General features: G+C 41.4%; 1 protein-coding gene across 5 annotated transcripts in view; it reads right to left on the bottom strand.

Annotated features, from left to right (window-relative positions):
* AGAP1 (ArfGAP with GTPase domain, ankyrin repeat and PH domain 1) overlaps positions 1–24,865 on the bottom strand; it is a 385,812-nt gene that overhangs the window by 246,130 nt on the left and 114,817 nt on the right. For all 5 annotated transcript variants that reach the window (XM_072874082.1, XM_072874081.1, XM_072874078.1 and 2 more), the window contains exons 2-3: positions 15,425–15,483; positions 6,776–6,863 (exon numbers count right to left, since the gene is read on the bottom strand). In XM_072874082.1, coding sequence (XP_072730183.1) covers positions 6,776–6,863; positions 15,425–15,483 — 147 coding nt within the window. The remainder of the gene's footprint in view (positions 1–6,775; positions 6,864–15,424; positions 15,484–24,865) is intronic.

Raw genomic sequence — 24,865 nt, forward strand, 5'->3', positions numbered from 1 at the left:
ACATGTTTAAAGAACATGTTTAAATCCTGCTTTAAGATCGAGAGCTAGACACTGGGCTATGATTTAGAAATACAACCAGAAGTACTACTTGAAAAAGAAAGTGGAAGGCAGGCCCTTCTTCCAGCAGCGGAAACTCCAAACTGGCTTCTGACTCAGCAGCAGCAGAAAGCAAAGAGCACTGGAGAGCTAAAAGTCACTTTTATTACTATTAAGAGCCTGAAGTTCTAATAGCAGCTATAAATCCAAATTACAGTTTTTACCTGGGACGCACCCTTCAGAGGAGCCAGCTATGAGAAGGGCACAAACCCTACAGACATGAGTCACCAAAACCTTTGAGCATCCAAGGTGCAACACGTTAAAGACATCTTAAAGATCAGCCGACCCTCAAGGCACACAACCTAAAAGGGAAGTCCCTTCTAGGAAACTGCTTCTTCAGCACCTTCTCCCCAGGAAGAGAGCAAATACTTAACTTCTGCCTTTAATCAACATAGTTCCTCATTTGTGCGACACTTTAAACAGCGGCCAACTTGACGGCTAGAACAGAGAGGTTTTCAATGAAGTCGCTAACCCACAAGCCAGTCCCAGGGGGATGAGGAGAGGGGATTGCAGGATACGTAAACACGCTCTTTTATGCTAAGCCTGAAAGGCTGCAAAAGCCCAAGAGAGCCTACTGCAGCAATACTTTAAAACGATCAAAAAAAAGACAAGTGTTATCTTATATCTGGATGTCAGCATGAAATGCCAAATAAAAATAATCAGCTGACAGTATTATAACAAAATAGAAGACAAAGAACTGAAAGGAGATAATTTTGAAATACATGCCTAAAGTCATCATTGCTTCCTGCACACAACACAGCGTTTGTTTGCGTTTTTACGGACAAAAAAAAAGAAAAAGAAAAAAGAAAAAGACTACTCCGGTAGCTTCTGCTGCCCCACAAGGTGCTGTGTAAAGCTTGTGAACCATTGCACCGAGGATTTGGTGCAAATTCAATATGGAAAATTTCAGCTTCCCTATGTTTTGGGGCCTGAGCGCTGTAAAGGATGCCATATCCAACTCCTTGAAAGGAACCGGACTTTGAGGTTCATGTGGCTTTTTTGAACTCATATGCACTTGGAATTCTTCTAAAATCTCCCCGTATAAGCTACGTGTAGATTTTTACATGTATAATGATTGATTTTATGGAAAACCATGAATGAAGAAGCATGAAAGTTTCTCTTTAAAGAAAAGCATGTCAGCACATATTCAGAGGACAAATTTCTCTGCTATTCATTTACATTTCAGCTGGCTTGCTCACCAAGAACAGAACACACAGATTAGTCTGGGACAGAGCCTCTCCTTTTACTCATGAAAGATAAAATTTGGTTGTTTAGTAAATACGGCCTCCAGATTCCTACATATTGGAAAAAAATTAACTAGATAAAAATAGCTAACAGCTTCTGTGAAGAAATTTGCAACCTTAGGAACCCAATTGTTTACAGAAGAAGAATTACATTTTTAGCCTGCACATGAATCATGGGAAGAAGGGGACAAGAATCCCTGTCTTAGAGAAGGAAAAGGTGGTCCAGTTCTGCTGCAGCTCCCATGTTCCGGTCAACCTGAAACACCAAACTGTGATCCCCACCTCACAGTCAAATCTCCCAGTGCATCCAGATATAAAGGACATCAAAACATGGTATTCCTTTCCTGCCTTGCTTGTCCGAACACTTAATTTAACATAACGCAAGCAAAGAAGAATCATATTTTTCTTTTATTTCAGGAGAACAAGCTCCATTCTTGGTTTCATCTCAGAGCCCAGCAACTGAAGCATTAGACCTTTTCCATGAATGAAGCCAACTGGAAGGTTATCTAGGTTAATAGATTATGCTTGAACTTTTCGTACATGTATTTTGTAAGAGTCTATGGCCAGACAAAAATCTCATGAGGGAATGCTGAACAAAAGCAGCTGAAGTAGTCTTTCTCAATCCTCCTTGCATAATTACACTCTGCTGAAGTAGCTCGATATGGAAATAGTTACTAGACAGAAATGGGAAAAACATGGACATGCATCCCCCAGTATGAAATTTCTACATGTTTTGGTAACAGGCTAGCAACTTACTTTCATAGTAGTCTCATTACATTCCTTCTTCTTTAAAGGGAAGGCTGAAGGTGACGCTTTGTTAGTATTTAAGTAATAAACATTAAGTTTTAGGACCATGCCTGTTACTCAAGTGATACACTGTACATTGTAGGTACTGAAAAAGTTAATCAGTGAAGGCTGCTATAGTATAAAATTATTTTTAGGTCAAGTTTGGAAAGAAAGCAAATGATCGCTGCTTTCTGGAAAGCACATTAAGGCTTTACTCTATAGTGCTTACTGGGGGAACGTATCTCTTGTAGCCCTTAACACATAAAAGACCTCTAACTGCAATTAAGTGGCACTTGAAACTTGATGGATCTTACCCTTCAGGGACGGGCTCCAGCGCGGTGGCACTCCCCGGGCTCGCAGCTCAGCTGGGACGCGGCCGTGGCAGTGCTGCGGAGCCCAAGCACGACACACGCCTGCTCCTGCTACGGCGCGGTGACCGTCACAGTACACCCTGTGCCACCGCTTTCAACCCATTCTACCAATGACAGAAAGAACTAAAACGGGCCACAATTACAAAAAAGCAATGGGAAAGAAGAAATCAAAGGCAGCTGAATAACCTTATATCATATAAGGAATAAAAAAACCCCCACAGATATAAAAATCAGAGCAGTAAAAAAAGATACCCGGTAGTGGCTAAAATAACCCCCTGTAAGAGCTTCCAACGCCTTTCTTTTGTACTGTGTACTATAAGGGAAGCCTGAGGATTATCAGCCTAGAAGGTGGGAAATAGTATTGCAGAGATTCACATCCTACATTTTCATTTATATTATATTCATAAGTTCCTCCACACACAGATACATGAAATCTCCACCAACTACAACAGCTATTTGCTCCCCCAAGTCAGGGTGCTGGACTGCCTTTATGCTTTTAAGAGCAAAAAAATGTTTTACTCCACCTGGGGGGGGAAAAACCAAAACCCAACAATCTTAAATATATCCAAAAGTTTAGTTATTGACCTACTTAAAACATTTGTCCCTCACTTGAATGCCAGAGTAGAGCAGATTACCACTAGATAATCATCAATTCTCCAAAAATTAGCAGCGAAAGAGGTAATTACCAATTTCAGGCAAGCAGTTACGCCCTAAGTTACTTTAAAGCCAGTCTCCTAAGCATTCATTACACTGGAGACCTGCGCCCTTACAACTTTTTCAAAAGTTACCAAAGGACAGCCAAACCAGTCGCTGCACCTCTTGCGCTGGCTTTCTCCCTTCAGTTGGGCCACAGAGCCACAGGTGCCACCACCTTAATTCTGCTTCCTCAGCAGGGAACCTGCTTGCTTCTTAACTCTCGCCTCAACTATTCTGCGTCTTCACATTTAAGGGGATTTTGTTAACGTGACCTCAGGTCCCCTTCTTGGTTTTCTTCAACAGAAGATACACTAGACAGATTTAGCAGTTCATGTTCACGTTCAGTTGGCTATTCTAGCTTCTCACTTCACTTTAGCAGTGGAGTGGGAGAGAAAAAACCCTCCTTTTTCCTCATCCCAGCTGAGACACCTTGGACCACAAGCTATCTGCCTTTTTTTATTTTTTTATTTTTTTCTTTTTAAAATAGGCTCACTGGAAAAAAATACTGAAAAAATCATGACATGAATTAGGGTATTCAAAGACATACCAGAGATGTGCAAAAGCCTTTAAGTCACGTTTCACACCTCTGTGGCTTTTTGGAAACAAAGACCCAAACAGTAACAGAATACTCCTGACACTCACTATTCCTGTAAACTTCAGTTCACCTTGGTCTGCAAAGTACTTGGTCTCAAATTCCATGCACACGTTTCCTTTTGTTCCTACGGGTAGAATTACATTTTAGACAGGTGAAAAAAGATACCAGGTTGCACGCATCTTACTTGTTGTTTCAGCTATGTAAAAACACCCGGCACGCTGTTTAGTAGTAGGTTTTTTCCCAATCACTTGGAAGGTTCTTAGAAGATCGCAAATCACTAAAATACCCTATTTCCCATCACTTCCTTGTTGTATCATTACAGGAAAAAAAATGCAACTCCCAGACTACTGAAATTCCCACTTGCTACAGGGTAATACATCACTTCTTTTCTTACATCAAAATACATCTGATTTAAAAACGTGTCACATGGGAGTATAGCTATGTGCATGTTAAATATGCAATGGGAGAGTCTAAAAGTCAATTTTCGTCCCAAGACAAACTTGTTCTTTGAGAAAACAAAGGTTTTCATGTTACAATCACACTAGGGACTAGAATTAATTCTGAACAGAAATAAAAGTTGGGCCAGATGGAGAGAAAACCGCTTCACACTTCGATGTGATATGATTCCTGCTCTTGGTGGGGAGGTGGTGTCAGGCAGCAAGAGAAATACCTCATGTTAAAGAAAAGAGCCGAAGGAAACATGAAACCATCTTTATGTACTTCAGATTCATTTACTGGAATGCCAAAGCTACCTTAAAGGCCTACAGGAGATCTGGCACTTGTCTAATTCAGGGCAGGTTTCACGGTAATTGTAGCAATTTAGAAGGCAAAGGATAGCAGAAATAGCGGTCCCTGGTCGTAATCACCATTTCCACATGAAGCATGCATCCATCATTTTACCAATTAGATACTAATTATACGATGCCTGATAAACGTTGCTGTTAGTAAGCCATTTGAAGTCAGTAAACTTTGGTTTTTCTTAAATAGTCAAGCATCTCACACCTTCACGTCTGATATACATACTATTCTTTATCCTATTTAACAGCCTGGCACATTTACAATACCTCAGAAAAGGAAAGAGGAAGATCTGCACTGGTCTCCAACATGAAGGCTTACACACTTAGCCTCGATTTATCAAAAGCTACGTTCCCGTGCAGAATGTAAAAATCAGAAGTCCCACACTGCAATGCTACAGAACCAGCTGCGCTGCTGCTGTATTTTCTATAGAACGGCAGCGTATGGACTTAGTTTGGATGAGAAAGAAATAAAACACTAACAAATCACTACTGCAGATGTTTACTAAGGATAGTTTATATGGGTTGCATTTCCTTTAATACCAACTTGATTAGAAATCTTGACCCTATTCCTTACAAGGTGAATTAGAGCTCTTAATTATTCCAGTTTTTCTCCCGTTAATGAAATGGAATGGTGTCATTAGCGAGGCTTGCCAGCTACAGTTATGTGCAAAGAAATGACTTGACACTGCTTTTGTAAGCTAATCCTTTCAGGAAGAAGTCGGAACGTCACTCAAGCACTGTAAATAAAAATCCTTGAAGACAAAGAGGACAGATGGCACCACTCTCAAGGAACACCATCTAAAATATTCATAGCTTAGGAGGAGAGGACTGTTAACCCTGTGAATAATCAATACATCTGAATCTTGCAAGAAAACCACCCCAAAATATTTTCTGTTAATGAAACGAGGGAAGAGATCTGTTGCAACACTCATTTTTGCTGAAGACTTGTTATATTCAGCGGCTCTACATACTACATAACCATTTCTGGCTATCGGCATCCAGAAGCAGCAGGCATAAATGTGATCTACACGCAGCTCCGTTGCAAGGCTCAATTATCACCCCATCAGTCCTAGCTACAAAGCAGCAAAAACATTTAAGGCAAGCTTATGAACTGGAAGACCTCATTTTTGCTGCAATGACACAAGAAAAAGCCTTGTCCATCCCTCCCTTTCCCTCTCCTCCCATATTAACTACAATTCAAGACTGTTAAAATGTCAAGTACTATGCTTAATAGCTTCCTTTGGTAAGAGTTAATTTGAAACAAATGTTATCATAGATGCAAGAAGCTACAAACTATTGCTGAAAAGACAACTACGGCAAGAGACAAAAACAGTGAGATGTACTAAAGACTTGAAATCAAAAGGAAACAAATCAGAATGATACACAAAACAAGGGGAAAACACTATAGTACAGAAACTGCCGTCTGTCTCTTCAAAACGAGAGCTGCCATGAAGACAATGTATAGTTACCTGCATCCATATCTGCAAAGAATGGAACAGCCAGTAAGGAAAAGAAGGAACCAGAAATTCAGTGTCTCAGAGTTGGATTTAAAAGTTCATAAGGAGAATAGATAAAAAAAATCAAAAAGGTATTTAGTGTAAGGCACACCTCTATAAGGTACTACGATATTTTTGATTTCAAGCTATAAACTTGGATTAACGTTAAACACTACAACGTTTTCACATATAAATTAATTTTCTATGGCATAAGAACATTTAAAAACCAACTGCAAAAACAAAGATTTACTATATTGAACAAGGAACAAGTTACATCTTTAGTTTAGGCTTGTGAAGTTTTTTTATTCTCCCAACATCACAAACCAAAGGGCCCGATTCTGCAGAAATCCAGTACTAGGTACAGTAATGGTGGCTTTCAACAGCCAAATTTAAAGCAGCAGCACTACCGAGAGCAGTTAACTCTTCTCAGTACAGGACTAGAAGTTTCCCATATGGGCACATACTGGATGCCAAAGTATTTAAGGACGCTAAGTAGTTATGAAAAAGCTACAATTATACTCATCGTACATACTTATCTCAGTCTGGAGAAAGTTAAAGGAAAAATCTCCATGAACACTGAAATAGCAAATCGGATTCTTTACCGATTCATTTCTGCATGATTAAAAATGAATAAAGATGTAGTTTGTGGAAAAAAAAAATAAATAAAATCAGTGAGATTTGCATATCCACATACCTTCAGGTGATTCCTCTTGGACATATGTGCCAGTCAGATACCGGTGTACAAGTGCAGACTTGCCACTCGCTAGGTTACCCACAATCCCCTGGAAAAAAAAAGGAAAAAAACCCAACTGCAATTAATCCCTGTGAAAAGCAGTATAGTCAAGCAAACTCTTAATGCAGAAATAACTTCTCTGCACTTGAGAAGAAAGCCCACACAATAGAAACGCTCCAAAATATGCCGACAGATAAAGTAACTGCCAAAAAGCTAAGGCTACAGTAGAGCATATACACGACAAAATGTACAAACCAAGATCAGTTTATGTTAGCAGCACTCCTTTATTCAGCTCGCCACTAATGCTAAGTGGGAACATCAGGCAATACTTAGACTTCAGGGAAGAAGCATGAAGCTCAGAGCAAGCTTGTCACCTCTTTACTGAAAAATATAAATGCATCACTAAATTCTCATACTGCAAAATATCTCTGTAGGCTATCCACCACGTGATTCACACTGACTCGCTACTGAAGCACGGCTATAGACAGATAGATCTCGGCACGTCCACTACGACTTGCTGAAGTCCCTTACTTTACCTAGAAGTTTACAACTAAACCATCCGTGCCCAAACATCTGACAACCAAACAGAAGTACGCGATCTCAAAGCATATGTAATTTTTCTGTTAAGCTGGTTAGCTAGCATTTGTTTTCAAAACCCAGGCAGAAGTACTAGAACGTAGCCCAGCATCAAAGCAGTTTTCTTCCCAGAGGTGCTCAGCTGCCAAGGACTTGAAGATTTGCTTTTTGTTGTTGCTTTAACAGGGCTGCGAGGAGCTATGAAGCCTGCCTGCATTACTCCCACAATACCAAAGCAGCCATCCCTTTCAAGCCGCAGCCTTGCGTTGCTGGCCAGTACAAGTCCTGCCGATTTGTCCTTGGGCCTGGCCATCAACCAGAAGCGGACTGACAGATGCAGCAAGGTCCAAGCCTGGCTGCCTGCCCTGCTCTGCAGAGTCCAGGGGACAGGAGGGATGGAGAACATACCTTCTCTAAGTTTTAAATAAATGTTTGTTTTTTTTTTTTTTCCCCTTGCTCAGTTGCCACCTGCTTATTCAGATCTCCCTGTTGAACACAACTCTGAGGACATTGTGCTTACTCAGTTTTTGGGGGAAGAGATTGGAACTTATTTCATCCTTTAAAACAAACCTAAGCCTACTCTATTCTTACATGTTTATCTTGACCCTAACCAAAAGGTTCAGAACGTAAGACTCCTGGTGAGATGTACTCTGCTCATTTGCCCGAGTTTACCGAATTGACAAGGGCAGCATGACCAAGTTACACATTAATGCACATTCTCTACTCCATTTTCTTAATCCTAATTGGTAAGAAACTATTCTCCGTATCAAAAATTGCTTAGACCAACAGAGTGATGCCACCTTAAACTAACCCAGTGACAGCTGGGGGGGGGGACGGGGACAATTACTTATTCTTTACAACCCAGAACAACTTTCAATTAAGACAAGGGTAGCAGTGCTGCAAAGGATGTCCACTTCATCTCTACAGCTGATGTGCAAGAACAGCTCAGATAAAGCAGGAACTTGGGCCGAGACTAAAGAGAAGGCAGTCTCGCATCACCCTTCGACCCCTGTGATAGCATAAGCTTTAAGCGTGATGAACAGCGTGGGCTACAGTAGAGGAAAAAAAAAAAACCCCAAGAACCCCAAAACAGATTTCAAAATTAATAGCAAACAAGAATAAACCATGACCTAACTTGGGAGTGTCAGGGGCAGAAAAGGCAGGGAAAAGGAAGTTTCACCCTCAACTTGTTCAGGTTAGCAGGAAAGAACTTGAACAGACAGAAAACAGTTTGTAATTAAAAAACAAAAAAGACAAAAAGAAATATAAAGAAACCCACGATAAGCATAGCTGCTATCAAAGAGCAGACCCACAAAAATAAAAAGGAAGCCGCAGCCCAAGTGGTTGGACAACACACACCCATTTATTGGGCTTTGAGCTGACTTTGAAGAGCGTTTAAACCAGTATCATACTGGAAGCTTCTAATCTGACTTATAGCTAGGAGAAATTACAGGCCACGCCAGTACATACCGAGATGTCTACACCTAAAAGTAAGTGCAAGATAGATGACAGAGGCAAACGCCACCTCTGTGGCTGACCAACTTTGCGTTCTCAGACCCCACTTCCATAGGACAACGCTCTCTGGAAACACGCTGCAGAGCTTCATTCAGGTCTAGCCAAGACAAAACCATTTGTCAGATCTGTCTTCCCCTTCAAGACTAGCGAGCTTCACTTGGAACCCAGAAAAAAAGAAGTTACAGAAGGTATCTTCTTAACAAGATGTACTTTTGCAACTTCACAGAAAAGAAAAAGCAACTGATAACCTGTCTAGGGAGAAGGGCAACTTCTACAGGTGCCTGACATCATCTACCTGATAGACCTCAACACATGGGATGCTAAACACCAACAAGAAGATACAGCTGATACCTCAGACCTCCTAAATGATTAGTATGCTCCACACACCTTGCTTTGCAAGCAGGTCAGACCTGCAACATGACCAAGGCTGTTGCCTCCAAGATGCCCACGCTTACCAGCTGAAAGCAAAGGCTTTGAAAAAGAGTCTAGCAAGAAGGTCTCTTGGTTTGAGCAAGTAAACAATTTGGGTACGCAGATCATTTAAGTCCTCTGGGCAATCTACTCAGAAAAACTACAACATGAGGTCACTGTGACTCCCATGTTTTGCCAACATGAGAGACAACAGCCACAAGTGGTGCGGGCACGCGCGTGGCGGGACTGCACTGGCTTTAGTTTCCTGCACGCACTGGCTCAACATCTTTCACCTTGAGCACAAGCTATGAGGAGAAGTGAAACTGCTCCCTCCCCAGCACCCACATTTTCAAAATTTTTCCTTCATCTCACACATGCCTTGGGAAAGCATATGGTGTTTCACTTGAAAATTAAGTGACAAGACCTAAAGGAAACTTAATACAGAAATGAGTTGCTGTATTCAAAAGAGAATGTGAAGAGTGGACAGTAAGCAAAGCCTAAGATTCTGTATGGCACAAGAAAACACACAATATTGATTAGCTGATTTTTTTATTACTCTGATCCCCAATTCCCCCATTCAGTGTGTAGGGAAAATAGTCAGAAGGGGGGGAAAACAGCTTGGGACTTCCACCTGCACATACAAAGAACAAAAACTAAAGCAATATTGCCCTGACAACCAGACCCTGTCTCTCCGTTCTGATGCTTGACTTAACCACAACTTCATTTCAGCTTTCTCCAATGTTCAACCAGGTATCAAGTGAGAGGTAAGAGGCACAAAATACCATCTCTGACGTATGCCCTTTAACTCCAAAACATCAAGCATCCTCCGAAGTGAATGACTTTTCCCTCCATTATATGCCAATAAACTACACTAAGCTTGCCTACTCATACATTTCCCCAAATAAACAAAATGTTCAAATAGCCCTCCATATTTCTCAGACAAAAACACCATGATGCCCGAGGAAATCCTGTGAACAACAGCGTGGCCTTTGCACCCCTCCTCACCACAAAACTGATACCCTCTCCCTTTGCACACAAAGCCTCCCGGTGAGAGGTTACTTCCCACCTTTTTCCCTTCACCTAGAACTACGCATTTCTTGCTGTTCAGGATTCACAGCCACTCAAATTAGTTAAGATTTAGTGCGTGAAAACTTATTTAACTTTTTTTTTTTTTAATTAAATCAAAGTGGCCAAGACACAGTTTTCCAGATTTTAACAGATTTCCAATTTTTAAAAAGAGATTAACTAAACTGCTTGCTAGTTGCCTCTTTTCGTCACCACATAGCACATCAGCAGGCTGTATTCACTACAGCAGCAGCTCACCCCGGAGCAGAAGCTGAACACCACATTCCCAAGGCAAGTGTCCCCCCCTCTCCTCCTTCCCCACCAGCTCCGTATTATGACAGCCTGGGCCAAAAATGGCAAGCGAACCAAAAATTTCATCTGTAAATCAGTAGATTAGATGTACCTCTGCAGACAAATAGCCAGGCTAAGGCCCTTTCTGAGCACCACGATTTCTGAAGAACTGGAAAGCAAGCAAACTTCACGAGGGTTTGCTAGGAAAATACTGACAGAGAAGAGTGTTTATGTGTTCACTTTAGAAGCAGTAGCTCTAGACCTGTGGAAACAACATACCGAAGCTGTTTCTGACCCACCTTGTGGCAAACCAGTGTAGCACCAACACATCCACAAAAATAGCAGCAGATATAATCAGTCACGCCAACACCTTCACAGCAGGTATTGAAACCTTCACTTACAAGTGACTAGTCCCACATGTATGCAAATTAATGCTATTTTATATTACACCAGTGCCTAAAACGTAACCAGTCAGAGGGCAAAACTGCCAGGAACAACAGAAAAGCATCAGCTTGGGCTCCAGTGAGAGCGAACGTGCTAAGACCTTTGCCCATGGCTGGGGCGTGTTACTGTATTTAGTCAGAGACCCCAAATATTTGAAAGACATTAGTGATTTGAGAATACAATTTTTTTTTTTTTTCCCCCAAGTATCCCAAAGACCATATCAGCATATTTAATTTTACAGCACTTCAGGCTCTCCAGTACGTTCCTCCTTATAGGCACTCACAAAGACAAAGGTGCCTGGCCAGGAGAGCTTTATTAAACGTGATGCTACAAACTGATGCAGAAAGCAGTGATCAGGAAGAGCAAGATGTGTATTTCAATTAAGAAACCACTTCACTAACTCCTGTAGTACAACTAGAGCCTTCTTCCCTTAAGATATGTTACTAAAAACCATGCACAATCCTCAAAGAAAGGCAGTGTGTTTCCTCCCTCTTTCTCCTTTTATTCATTTCCGTAAGTTGTCTCAAGATCGAGACCAAAAAGTGTTGGTGTTTTAAAGGTAACACAGGACTGATTTTCTTGATCAGAATATTCAATTTTTTCTTAACAGAGAAGTTCGTGGATTTATATTTTAAATCACTTTCAAACTACCCACCAAACTGACAAATTTCTTTAGGAGCTTAAATGGTGAAAAAAGTGAACATGAAAAAAGCATTAACACAGTTAGTTTTGTGTTGGACTACTAATGTTAACTTCTCAAAAATCACACGAACCCAAAGCAAGTTTCCTCAAACCTGACTACAAAATCTACATTCGCAGCACAGCTTTATTTTTCCCCTAGACAGCTACTTCCGAAAGCATTCAGGAGACGTCTACCTCCTCCTCCTCTCCTCAGCTGGTAAGAGAGGACTCCTTAACATCTCACCTCAGCGCCTGCATTTGAAGGGACAAGGCAGCCACCTCTTTTCTACCAGATACGAAACCAGCACGTGAAATTAAAATCTACCCAAATCAGCCTTCTGTTGTTCAGTGCAGTGCTTGGCGTTACTGCTCCGGGTCTCTGCACACTATTAACCTCTGAAAACTAGGAGCAATCAACTTTACACTGGAAAAATCTGACTCCTAATGCAAATTCTCTCTTGATCAGGACTAATTCTTGTTTTAAGGATGATACCCCACAGTATGACAAATATGCCAGCATGTTTTTACAGTAGTCATATTCCTGTCTCCCATCTTTTATATACAAACAATCTGAGTCATTTCTCTTTATTTATGGATACCTATGAAATGCACAAAGTTATGACAAGCATGTTACGGAACAAAAATACCACTCTAACCCAGTTCAGAAACAAAAAAATTCAGCCAACAAGGCTACAACACGATGCTCTGTCAGTTATGACTTGTGCAACACTGAATCATTTATTTGCTTGTGCCAGACATGCTGTAAAATAAATCCAAACCACTATGCCCACATCCTACTAAAGCCTGTTTGTAAAAATGCATAAATGTCTTGATGGCATTTGGCATTTTAAAGCTATCCAGCACAGAAGCCTGACTGCGCTTTGTATTTTCTTTTGGACCAAATTAAATGATTTTGTCCAAAAAGATCTCATATTTACCCTGGCTAACACCTCCTTATTTTACATTCGGATAAACGGGACCCAGGAATACCACTATCGCTCGGGAAAGGGACTGGTCTGACCCAGCTAGCCTAGCACGCTCTTGACCATAATAGAAGCGTTAACATCCATAAGTAAATCTCTGCAGTAGTATTTGATCAGCAGACGCAAATATCCTTCTGAAAACTGGAAAGAAATCAAGCCCAACAGGTATTGCTGAAAAAGGAGGCAGAAGGAAAGACTGGTATTCTTTCCTCAAAAGAACGCCGAAAAATACATCCATCGGCTTTTCTTTATTGCAACCCTGTGTGCTTCCTCTGCTCCCCCAGAGTCCATTTCTATTCCCCTTAACCTTCTGTAGAGCCTAAGGGTATAACAGCCGCTATAAAAAAAAATCCACCAAACACCTCAATTTAAGGACCTCCCAGTCTCTACGGAGAGGACAATCTCTCCCAGTGAGCTGCTAACCATCTTCTGCAGAGTACAAGCTCCGCTCAAGCAGCTAAAGCTGGGGCTCCTACATGACCGTGCGACATTAAGCCTCATGTCCCCACCTGCACTGCACTGTACGGTGATGGGAGCAAACACTCCACACTTCTCATGCTTCCGACATTCCCAACACGGCCACAAGCTAAAGCAACGCACCCACAGTTATCCTTAGTGGTGAATGTAATGATAGCGCTGTGGCAGAAGAGGCAGGTTTGGCTTTTAACGTGGCCCTTTCCTTCCTCAGCTGTGAGCGAGAGCCAACGATGAGGCTGGAAGCAGGGGAACGACGCAGAGATGAGTCCCTGCACCAACTCCTTCCCAAGGACAGACGTACAGGAAAGGCAGAGCGGATTTCAGATGGAGCTCCTAATTTGCCCTTCCCGCTGGAGCACAAGTTCACAGCCACAGCTGGTGCTGCTAGCTTCAATAATTTGCAGTGGTATAATCAAATTATTATTTTTGTAATGGTAAGAGTTCTGCTTTTATCCAGGATTATACAAACTGAAGCCTTGGATGGCTCATGCGTGCTGGCCACTGAAAATCAATTCTGTACAGCAGCCACACAGCGGAAGTTTATTTTCCTACCACTGGTTCAGACAACATGGGGGCAAGGTACCCAAGGCAAGTATTCACATAATGCAGCCGCGGTATCACAGAACTGCCCGTACCCTGAGACCATTACCTAATGCTCGGCAATTGTGTTCTGTATTACAACACATAATAATTGCAGCTTTGGTCTCACCGGCAAGCCCTAAGTTTATCGCTGAGTGTTGTGAATCAGTAGGGCTAAGAGAAGGGGAAGGGATGAACAAGGAAACCCTCTGTAGATCCTCCCCAGCATAAGCTAGCTAATACCACAGTGGACTGGACTCATATCCAACCAACACCTTCCAGTCCTAAATTCTTCCTGTTTTATTCTGCAAGGTATTTGGGAAGATATTCATCTTCCAAATTACACCACCAGTTAAACTGAATCTGGTGACCCTCTGCAGGCCCTTCTTGTATTATATAGTTACATCCACTAACTACCATATTTCTCTTCTACTTACCTTGTGCACTGCTGAAATCAAAACAGAAACATAACTGTAGTCACAAGGAAGCTGCTTCAATTAAAATGCCATTTTGCATACGTTCATTTGTCATGCCAAGTTTGGCCTATGCTTTCTCTCACCTCTGTAAACACTATTATCAACTCACATTTGGAAAAAGACATTTACCACACGAGAAGTGGGCTAGTGAAGCATGGCCCCAGCGGCCCATTCTTAAATTCAGATGCTTTTGCCTGATTCACTTTGCCACTCAGCCAACGGGTGTTTGGATCGGAGCAGCTCGTCCAGTTAGAGCTGGACAACAGGAGCCAAGCACAGATGCCTACCAAAGGTATTACCAAGTTCTCTGTCTTGGGTACCACAGGCGATTTGTAGGGCTCGAGAAACTGATTGTGTTTGTTTAAATCTGGACTTCCATGTGGCAAACATCACAGCGATCTGGCCTCAACAACTCTGTGCTGCTGGCCTGACAAGCTGCCGGTTTGCTATCCGCTACGAGGAGGTTTCAGCCCTCATCTCCAGCCTCCGTGTTCAGAACGCTTAAAAGAGCAAATGTGGGAAATTCCCCCAATCTGTCTCTGTGTTATTTTTGCCTTTTCTTCCACCTATACGGAAAATGGCTGAGCCAAGGGAAAAGTTATTGTAAGCAGCTATTATATCACTGTTCATTCTTATAGCAAAATGTAGGGTTTGATTCACTATATGAACCTTTGAAATAGTCTTTTTTTAATTCAGTATAAATTCAGTTAAATTCTTTTAAGAGAGGGAGAAAAGACATTTGGTCCTTGAAGAAATTGTGAAAAATTATTACAGTGCGATAAAAGGAGCTTTACACACCTGCTGACTTCCACCTCCCCTCTTACAGAAGTGTAAGACTTCCCTACCGAGAAGACCACCCTAGGAGGCTGGTTCATGTAGCCAAACAAGTTGAAACAGCAATAAAATACAAATAGATCTTTGAAGCATGACTATAAAAATAGAAGATATATAAACTTCATAAAGATAGTTCTGTTGAGGAAAAATGCTTTATTTTTTAAAATGGCTTTCTATATTTTTTCCCCAACAGTAGATTTAACGAAGCTTAGATGATTTTCACTTGAGCATAACATTTTCAGGATGTTTTTCAGAGATGGAAGTAAATATAAACTCACCACTTTCAGTTCTGGTACAGATCGGCTTAGTGTCCATTCCTGGCTATTTACAAAGGCATCTGTAAAAGTGGACAACATTCAGAAAATCAGTACAATGACATTTAATGGTCTGCCGCACAGGATTTCATGCTAAGGCTTTGCATACATGAGACCAAAAGTCCCACTCAATCTTATGAGACTGACAGCCCAACATGAAAAACACTAGGGGTTTGGATAAATTACGCAAAAAAACCCCAGGAATACCAGCAATTGCCATTCTGCAGAATGGATGCGCTCTCTGTAGCAAGTCTAGCTCTGTCATATCTCCACTGGCATTGGCAAGCTCAAACTAACCCCAGTCCTTCAGGGTTGTGAAAAGACTCCTTCCAGTCTGTAACCTGCTTCCCATCCACCATGACACATTCCTTCTCTACAAGAAAAGCCCTGGCCAGCTCATCACACTAAATGTCAACAACTGCGGCCGCCACGGTCAGCAGTAACTTCTCCACCCAGGTAAACGAGAATATTTGCCTGTTCTAAAAACATGCTATTTTTTACTGCACATCATACGTAACGTCAACAACTGCAACTACCAGCGTCAGTGGTAACATCCCTGCCCAGGTAAGGAAGAATACCTGTTTATTCTAGAAACGTGCTGTTTTTCAGCAGCACAATCTAGACAGAAATAAACCACAGAGCCATTTGCTACAAAATTAAATAAAAACTGCTGGGGGCAGGAGGGGGTTGATTCCTGGAAAAGTGGCGAGTTAAGTTCACCATTGCTCCCAACAGAAATGAAGTCCTTAGGGCTGCACCCGGGTCCAACCTCACTGACACGTCCACGCACAAAAAAGGAGAAATAAGGCTCCATTCTTCTACCTCTAAAAACACTTATCATTTTGTTCCTTCTGTAAAGGTCTAGTCGACTGAAAGCAAACAGATCATCACGTTTCCGTTACAAATCCAAGCAGCATTACTCCGAATCCCGATTTAACCCTCTCCAAAACCACGCAACCCAGATGAATGACTGCCTGTCACGCACACAGGAACGCTCCGACCAAGCGGAGGAGCTGGAACTCCACAGTAATTAACAGCACTGAACTCAAGTAGTCCCGGTGTTACAGAGCCAATTCCCAGGGTTATAGGAAGTAACGGGTGAAAAGTTACGCCTGACCACGTTGTCCGTAAGCAAGCAAAGGTTTTGCCAGCCATTGCTTCCCCTCTGATACACCGTTCAGGAGAGGAAGAAGCCTATTTCATTACATCTTTTGATCCAGACAATAAAAAAGTTGGAAGCAAATTCCCACCCCAGATGGTATCCTCACTAAGAAATCATCAGCTGTAAGCAAGCTTTCCCACTGCCTAATTAAAAACTATCTCAAAGCAAACTTGTATTTTGCATTGTATCTCTGTTCCCCACTAAACATACTACTTTTGCTCAATATTACAAAGACATATTAGCCGTGAATTTGGAAGCGTTCTCCATCTTTATCACATTGCTTTACATTTCAGCTACAAAGAGAAGCTTGTGTGTGCTAGCAGGACATATGTATTTACATGAAAACACTTCGAAAAAATAAGTATTTTGGTATATTACAATCTTGAGTTGCCTCCCACTCGCTCACTGGAAGGAGAAGGAAAACCAAAGGCTCAAACTAAGATGCTCGGAAGACTTGGGTTAGCCTTTTGGCACTCCAGCTGCAAGAGAAGACATTATGGTCATTGGGCTCCTGTTGCATGATCTGAAGAAGTCCAATCTGATCAAAACCTCAAGTCCCAGGTTTATGTCTATACTGGATGGGGATGTACACCAGTTAAAACAAGTGTCTTGCGTTAGTCAGGCCTGACCAGGAAGCAGCACACAAATCATCTTCCCGCAACCCAATGCTTGTCAATTCTGGTTTAGGTAGTAAAGGTTTAAGAAAGCAAATACTGCCTGTAAGTATTTTTCTTTTTTCCTCCATGATCGTGTCAGCATTTCTTACCATAGAAGGAAACCCAAGGATTACTAAATATGCTTGGGAAAAGCAAGATAAGCATTTTAGAGCTAACCATTACGATTTCAATTAACAGGTAACAATGACTTGAAGCACTATGGAACAGTGAAAATGAACAGCACCTTCTATTTACCACCTCATCCTGAGCTCAGAAAGAGCTGTTTATGTTGAAGTAGCAGGCAAGCATTCGTCAATCATCATCAGCATCCCAGACCAAACAAAGGCTCCAAGCCAAGAAAGGGAAAGATGAGGACAGAGACGATGGCAAAGGATGAACTGTGCTTTGAGAGCCAGGGTGAAGAGAAAAAAATGCATGTCTCGGGAGCTGTCGCAGTCCTCTTCTCCAAAAACATTCCTCCTTTTTAAGTAATTCAGTGCAGCTGGAACACATATTATTTACTGCATTGCTTGGGAACTACCCCATCAGCATATAAAACGGCTGCCCCAGGTCCAGCCAAAGATTCAGCTATGGCAGTATCCTTTTACTACAGCAGAGACCAGTAGATGATACTTGGTAAAGAACAAGAGGCACATGCAGAACAATCTCTTTTTCCTGTAGACCAAATGCAAGTGAGTTCCATGCCTTCCCAAGTCAAAGGCATCCCTCCATTTAAATGGGCAGGGACACAGGATTCACACAGGGTAGAGATACCCAACCTGAGCAGTCACTGCCCCGCTTTCTTGCCTCCAGCCAGAAGACAATCTGGAAACCAGGGGCATGTGAAAACTGAAGTCTCAAACCAGAGGAGTCAGGAAGATCCGTCTGTACCATGCGAAGCCAAAAATAAACTTGAGATGCAGACAAAGCAGCAGCAATATTTCAGTCAAGAACACAGCATAACAGACATGCTCTAGGACCCTTATGATTAAGGCACTCAATAAGGACCAGTCTCAACTTGGTCTAGATGTTCTCCTTCCTCCACCCTCCTGTGGTAAGGAAGATTTTTCCTTTACAGTGTGCAATGGAAGATATCGGATCACAGTAGTGTGGATACGAGTGCCCAACCTAAGCTGACAAGCAGTGCCTTGGGCTCTTCTGCTGTCAGAGGGCAGAGCTGAACATGCAACCGCCGTTGTGACTGCCTCATTCCACGTCCCAGAGCTTCTCAACAGCCGGTGGAAAGACTGCAGAGCACCGAAACAGCAGGAATCAAAATGCCACCTCCAGAAACCTGCAATAGCCTTTAGCATAAGAGGAATCCTTCCCTAACTTGTCCTGACAGTACACTACCAATGCTCATGGTTTTGCTTTGAACTATTGTTGATTTGGGAAGCGGTGGAAAAGGAGAAAAAACTGCCATCCAACCCAACCATGATGGGAAAGAATTGACCATAAAGAGAAGCCAACAAACCAAACAGTTCCTTTCCACACAAACCTACTTCTTCAGAGCATAAAGGGCAGATTTCCCAAGTGATGCTTCTGTAACTTAACCTACTACTTATTTTGGTCATCGCTTGTGGAACAGTAATAGAGATTCAGTTATTTCAAATGCATGAAAATGTGCAAGTGCCGATTTAAATTATATCATGGTATGTTTAACCATTACTCCCTGCCCAGTAAAGATATCAACTAATTTGCACTTATCAGTCTGATGCTTCCAATTATCACTTTTTTTCCTTCTTTAAACAGGACTCATTAGTCAGCTGATAATTATACCAATAGCCTTCATATCACAGCAAGGTTACAGCAGAGCTAACAAGTAAAATCCACGTCTCACCATGCAAAAACTTGAATATCAGGTCAAGAAAGACTACTCTAGGTAAGCCTGATTCCATGAAATAGTTTTTATTAGGTATTAATTACATGTAACTGCATGACAGACCCAAGTTACCCTGCATTCCTCTTCATAACACAGATATTCCTCTTCATCTATTCCATAGCTCTGTTTCAAAATACTTTTTCCTGACAATTAATTCCAGAACTGCACATTTGTACAGTTTGATGATATGTTTGTATAGCATGATTTGAACATGCCTGCTTCTCCCTTCCCCATACCTGCGCCTGCATTATTCCTTTCTTCATTACTATCTGCAAAAGATAGATAAACGGATAAAAATTAAACTTGCCACTTTATCTGCAAGACTCTGCAGCAGGAAGAACTAGCCAAGGCCGTACAACACAAGGAGGTTTCCACTGATCTCCAGATTCTCAGGTGTCAAGGAAAACCATCAGTCTCAGGCAACTATTATGCCTGACTGGCGGGGGCGTATGTGCGTGAAACAAAATGTGAGAACTCTCTATTAATGTCAACAAGCTTCAATAAAAAAGAAGCATTGGTTTTTATCACCACAGAAGATTAAAAAAAGACAAGTGAACAGATCGCTGCTACTGCTACTGACTTGGAGAACTGCAAAAAATCTACCGTTTAAGCCAAGGGGTAGACTCACAAGGGTAACAAGAACATCAGAAGCCCTGTCACACTTTTTTTTTTTTTTTAAAATAACTTTAAATATTACTTTGTAAGATCTGAACATTCCAAAAGCAGAAATTAGGTAGGAGAGGCAATGAAAGGTAAATTTCCAAAAAGCCAAGAGGCCAAAAGACAAAGCAGAAAGATGGCAGTTGGTGAGAGGAAGAGCGATCCAGCCCAAGGGTGTGGATTTATTCACCCTGCTTGGTCCTTCCTTCATTGAACTGCATCAAGACCCCACACCATGACCTTCCAAAGCAAACTGTCTCAGACATCCAGTACCCTCAATATGGGATATACATGCATTTTAATTCTGATCAGCTATAGGGTAGAAGAAATATAACAACAGTAACTTGACAAGGTGCTGGACTTCTTGACACAGCTACCTTCTTCTTTTTGTTAAGTACCTGGTTATTGCTATGTACAGGTGTTTTGAGTGCCCAAAATACTGCAGAATATTTGAAACACCATTTCATTGCAAAAATATGCCTGTTAAAAAACAAGCTTGACCTCAACCCAACTAATTTAAACTAAAATTTCACAGTACTATTATCTTCAATTTGCAGTTAAATTACAAAAGGTCTTCCATTGCCCTTTTTAAAAAGAAAACAACAAACTTTTATTAGGAGATGTACAAGTTCATCTTCCCTCCCCAGCATAATTTACACTGGCACGTTTACAAAGAATAATGACAGTTAAAAACAGAACATGTCACGAAACAGCATCTGGTCTCTTTAGCAAAACGAGGTTAACGTACCATCATTTGTACAGAGGTTGAAGTACCCAGGTAACCAATGCAGTTCTACTACAAACGCCTCAGAAAGGAGTGATTTATTCCAAGTTAATCCCGAGACCCATGGAAGTTAAGGTGAAAAGATCACATACTTGCAGACAGAACATGACAAACAAGCTTGGGGATTTGTTTTTTTCTTCTTTTTTTTTTTTTTTAATAAAGAAAACTAACTTATAGCTACAGCATGACTATGAAACATTGCATGCATCAGATTGCAGCATGCAAAGCACCAATTGGGTAGTCCACAAACATACTCTGCTGAAGAAACAAAACCCCACTACCTCATGTTGATTTAAACATATTTTTAAACATATTGGAAGAGATTTGCATAATAAATGGAACCACATGTATGAAGCTGATCAACTGGAGTCTTGTTTGCATTACTTTCTGACTTTGGAATTCAAGTGAACTCAACCTTCACATCTAACTACAGACTATACATATGAAAGGAATGACTTTTGTCAATAATTAATCACAGTTGTATGTCCTGTTCAATTAACTTCTGCATCAATGATCAAAAGCTTCAAATATGCATGGTGTCAATGATTTATTTTTAAAACGTGCGCCAAGAAGATAGTTTAAGTTGCATTTTCTTCATCAAGTTTACTTTTCCACAAAATAGCCTTTTTTTTTTTTTTTAAAAAAAAAACTTCCACCACTGCATTTAGGAGTTTCTCAGTTCCACTTACACATCATTACCCCAAAGTACAAACTACAATAAGGTCCTCGTCTATTTTAAAAACTCAATTTAGTAACTCAGCTCCTGCCAGAGGAACCTTCTCTATTAGTTTGAATATTAAGAATCCGGTATAAACGCTATTTTGGTTCCCCATTAACACAACGCTGTGCTGAAATCTTGGTCCTCGATGGCCACTGTTGGCCAGATCCACGTACTCCATGGCACAGCACAGCAGCAGGCTTCTAAGAAGGTCTGACTGTTTCAGCACTCTGTATATAAGAGTCCTGCTTAGAATAACTTTTCAAATAGAAAAACAAATTTCCTTCTTCAGAACCAGTAACAACCACTACAAACTAAATAAATATTGGCAAACCAATGTTATTCAGACACAACAGGTTCAAGGTCAATTCAACCGTCCGTGATTCAGAAGAGGGAAGGGAGGTCACATCTGAAAACCTTCGAAGTTTCGTAGCAATTACAGAAATAACCACAGGAAAAGCCTGCCTTAGGCGTTCAGCAGTCTATTTCATCCCATACTTCATTTTTAACGCTGGAGGCCCCCTGCGAACCTAAATGAACTCCATTTACCACCACGGGTAACAGCAGCAAGGCAGCTAATCAGACCACAGAGTAAATACTTTTAACTGAGACTGATTAGATTTACAGCACCCTCACCATCCTTTGGGTCCCTCCTGCTTAAAAAATCCCCACAAGCCAACAAAGTCTGTCTGTTGATTAATACTTTGGGAGAACCTCAGCTGCCCCAACACCACCATGGCAGCCCACAGCCCACCATCAGCAGTGCCAGCACAGGAGCCTCTGCTTCATTCCTGGTACTGCACCGAGCCTCGCTTCACTAACCTTGTTTTGTCCTTTATTGTCACCGAAATATCTCACCCTTGACTAGCAATTTAATCCAAAGCCTGAGAAGCTCACAGATTTCTTTTCGTCTGATTGAGATGAAAACCTAATGGCAAACCTGTCCAAAAAGAGGGATGAGTGAAGAGCAGGCAGATGTCTCTGCAGTATGACATGAAAAGCCTTAAATCTTCTATGATTCTTGGAAAGCTTCTTAGTAAGAGCTTCCCTCAGGCTATCCCAAATTCCCTTTGCTGTCCTTTTAAATGAGAAAAAGCTATTAAAAAAAAGAAAAAGCCAAGGGATTTCTCTGGAAACCCTCAGCAAAAGATCCTTTTCTTTTTGATAAGAACAGGAGCCCTCAACAACACACGAATGAAGTTGAAGTACCAATAACCGCATCACGCCCTGACCCCCCTCAATAATTTCTGCATTACAAGCAATATTTAGAGTCACTTCCTACTTTGAAATAAAAACCTAAGAGCGACCAGGTACAGAAAATATTCCTACAAGTTCCCACTTGTCCACAAAGATGCAGATAAAACCACACATCTCTCTTGGAGCCATATCAAAGGAGCACTTTCAGAACGTATTTCCCAAAGCTCGTGTGCTAATTTTCTCAGCAAAGAGGGAAACATGGAACTTTTGGGTTGAGACTTGTGATACTAATAAAACAGGCATTTTTCAGAGGAGGGGTAATCTCTCAGCATACATCCTCTCCAACTCAGTTCCCAGCATTTCAAGTCAAAGCACCAACTCAATTCCAACACAGTACAGCAGAAAAATATTCTGACACGCTTGTTTTTAAGCTTTGCATAAACTATTATTTGGAAGAGTGTGTCGTATTCTAAAAGGCCCTTTTTATATACTAATTTTCTCATTCATCTTATACTTGTTCTAAAAAAAAATCTGTCAGCTTTTGATATGGATCCTCTCTGCTTATACATTCAATTCTGTATATAATTACAAACAGTAACTACAAAGCAACAACAAAATTTTTAGAAAACCATCCGTATAAGCATCAGAAAAAAAGTTCAGTTTTTTTTCTTCCTCCCTACTCACTCAGTTTGATAGAATTATAGATTATTCGGCTCTCCCCTTACGCCACGTAGAAATTCCTGCTGCAACTACGTAACCCCAAACAGTCCCCTTCTTCCCCGAGTCGCAGAAGTGTCGTTTATTCTTCTTCGGCAGCTGAACCCAAAGGCAGAATCTCGGCGTGGCCCTGTGCCCTCCCAGCCCTCCTCTGCACAGCTTCGGCTGGGAACTCCATCCAGGCTCTGGTGAGCGTGCCGGGAAGTCACGTCCCATCACGCACGACATGGTATTTACACTTCGTTAATAGGATTAATACACACATTGCAGAAGTAGTCATGAAAATTGCCACAAAGCAATTCAATTACAGTCCTCAAACAAGAGGGATTTTTGTCAGCTGTCAGTTTAAAAGACTCCCCCATCCCTCCCAGTGTCAGAAAGGATAAAATCCCAAGAGCTCTTACAGTTCCAGCATAAATGTTTGATATTGGTCAGATTTATCGCTGGCAATACCTACTTGCTAATTATAAGACAGAAAACTGCTCTAAGCTCAGCTTCTTTAAGGCATCAGGCACCTCAGCCAAAACTCATTAGAGCTGCACGTACAGCTGACATCTGAAAAACCATGCCCTGTTACTGAGAACTACATTAAATAGGTATTTAGGTCAAACCCAAAATCTATTTTCCAATAGCAACTGGCAGCTGCGTTATCCTTTGCGCTGCCATGGAAACAAAAGAAGGACCGGTGATGGAAAGAGCTATACAACCTCCACAGTCGACGAGTCAGCCTTTCCTAAAATACGCTTCGGGGCCTGGGAATTTAAGAGCGCTTCTCTGTCACCACGGCACTTCAGTTTTCTCTTGAATTTTTAAATTGTTGAAACTGAAAAGTATTTTGTTGCTGCTAATATTCCCACTCCCCCCCCCCATCTGTCTTACATCTACAGCTATACTTAACCTCGTTGAACACACAGCTTTCGAGTGATTTCAAAGATGTTATCTCCTTAGCTCCCACAGCTGGAAAAACTCCATGCTTCCCACAACAGGACTGAGATTATGTATAATGTTTCCAAGAATATTCCCCAAACCAGTTTCAGGCTTGAAGTTTTACACCTAACGCCACCAAAATATTTGTTTTGTCCTTAAATATAACATAGCTCCAACCAACACTAGTCATCTTAACCTCCCCACCCCCCACCCCCCAAAAAAAAACCTCAAACCAAACCAGAAACAAACAGAGAAGATATTTTTCCTTGTAAACAGCTTACAGCCTAAATAAATGACATAATCAACAAGAAAAACATCACATTCCCTGTATTTTCACAGTGGGTCAGGTTCCAGAGCTGACACGCACTTAGTTTAAGAAAAATTAAAACCCCACAGATAAACCCACTGTTTTCTCTTGAGACAACTCTGCCATTGGAGAAGTGCACTTCAAAAAGGGATGTTCTGAGCGAGGACGATCGGGATTACGACTTAATTCCAATAAAATGCACATTCCTTAATACTCAGCAGCAGTCCTCGGAGAAATGTGACATTGAAAAATACTGGTTCTGGCTGGCCCCTTTTACAACAGGGCGATGATGACCACAACAAGATTTTGGAAGGAATATAAAGAGCAGAAAAAAAGAAAGCATCATTGTAGTAAAGCTGTTCCCTGCCCCCGTAAAACTGGGGAAGTAAATGATC

Source organism: Ciconia boyciana, chromosome 10, assembly GCF_034638445.1.
Source record: "Ciconia boyciana chromosome 10, ASM3463844v1, whole genome shotgun sequence".
Lineage (NCBI taxonomy): Eukaryota > Metazoa > Chordata > Aves > Ciconiiformes > Ciconiidae > Ciconia > Ciconia boyciana.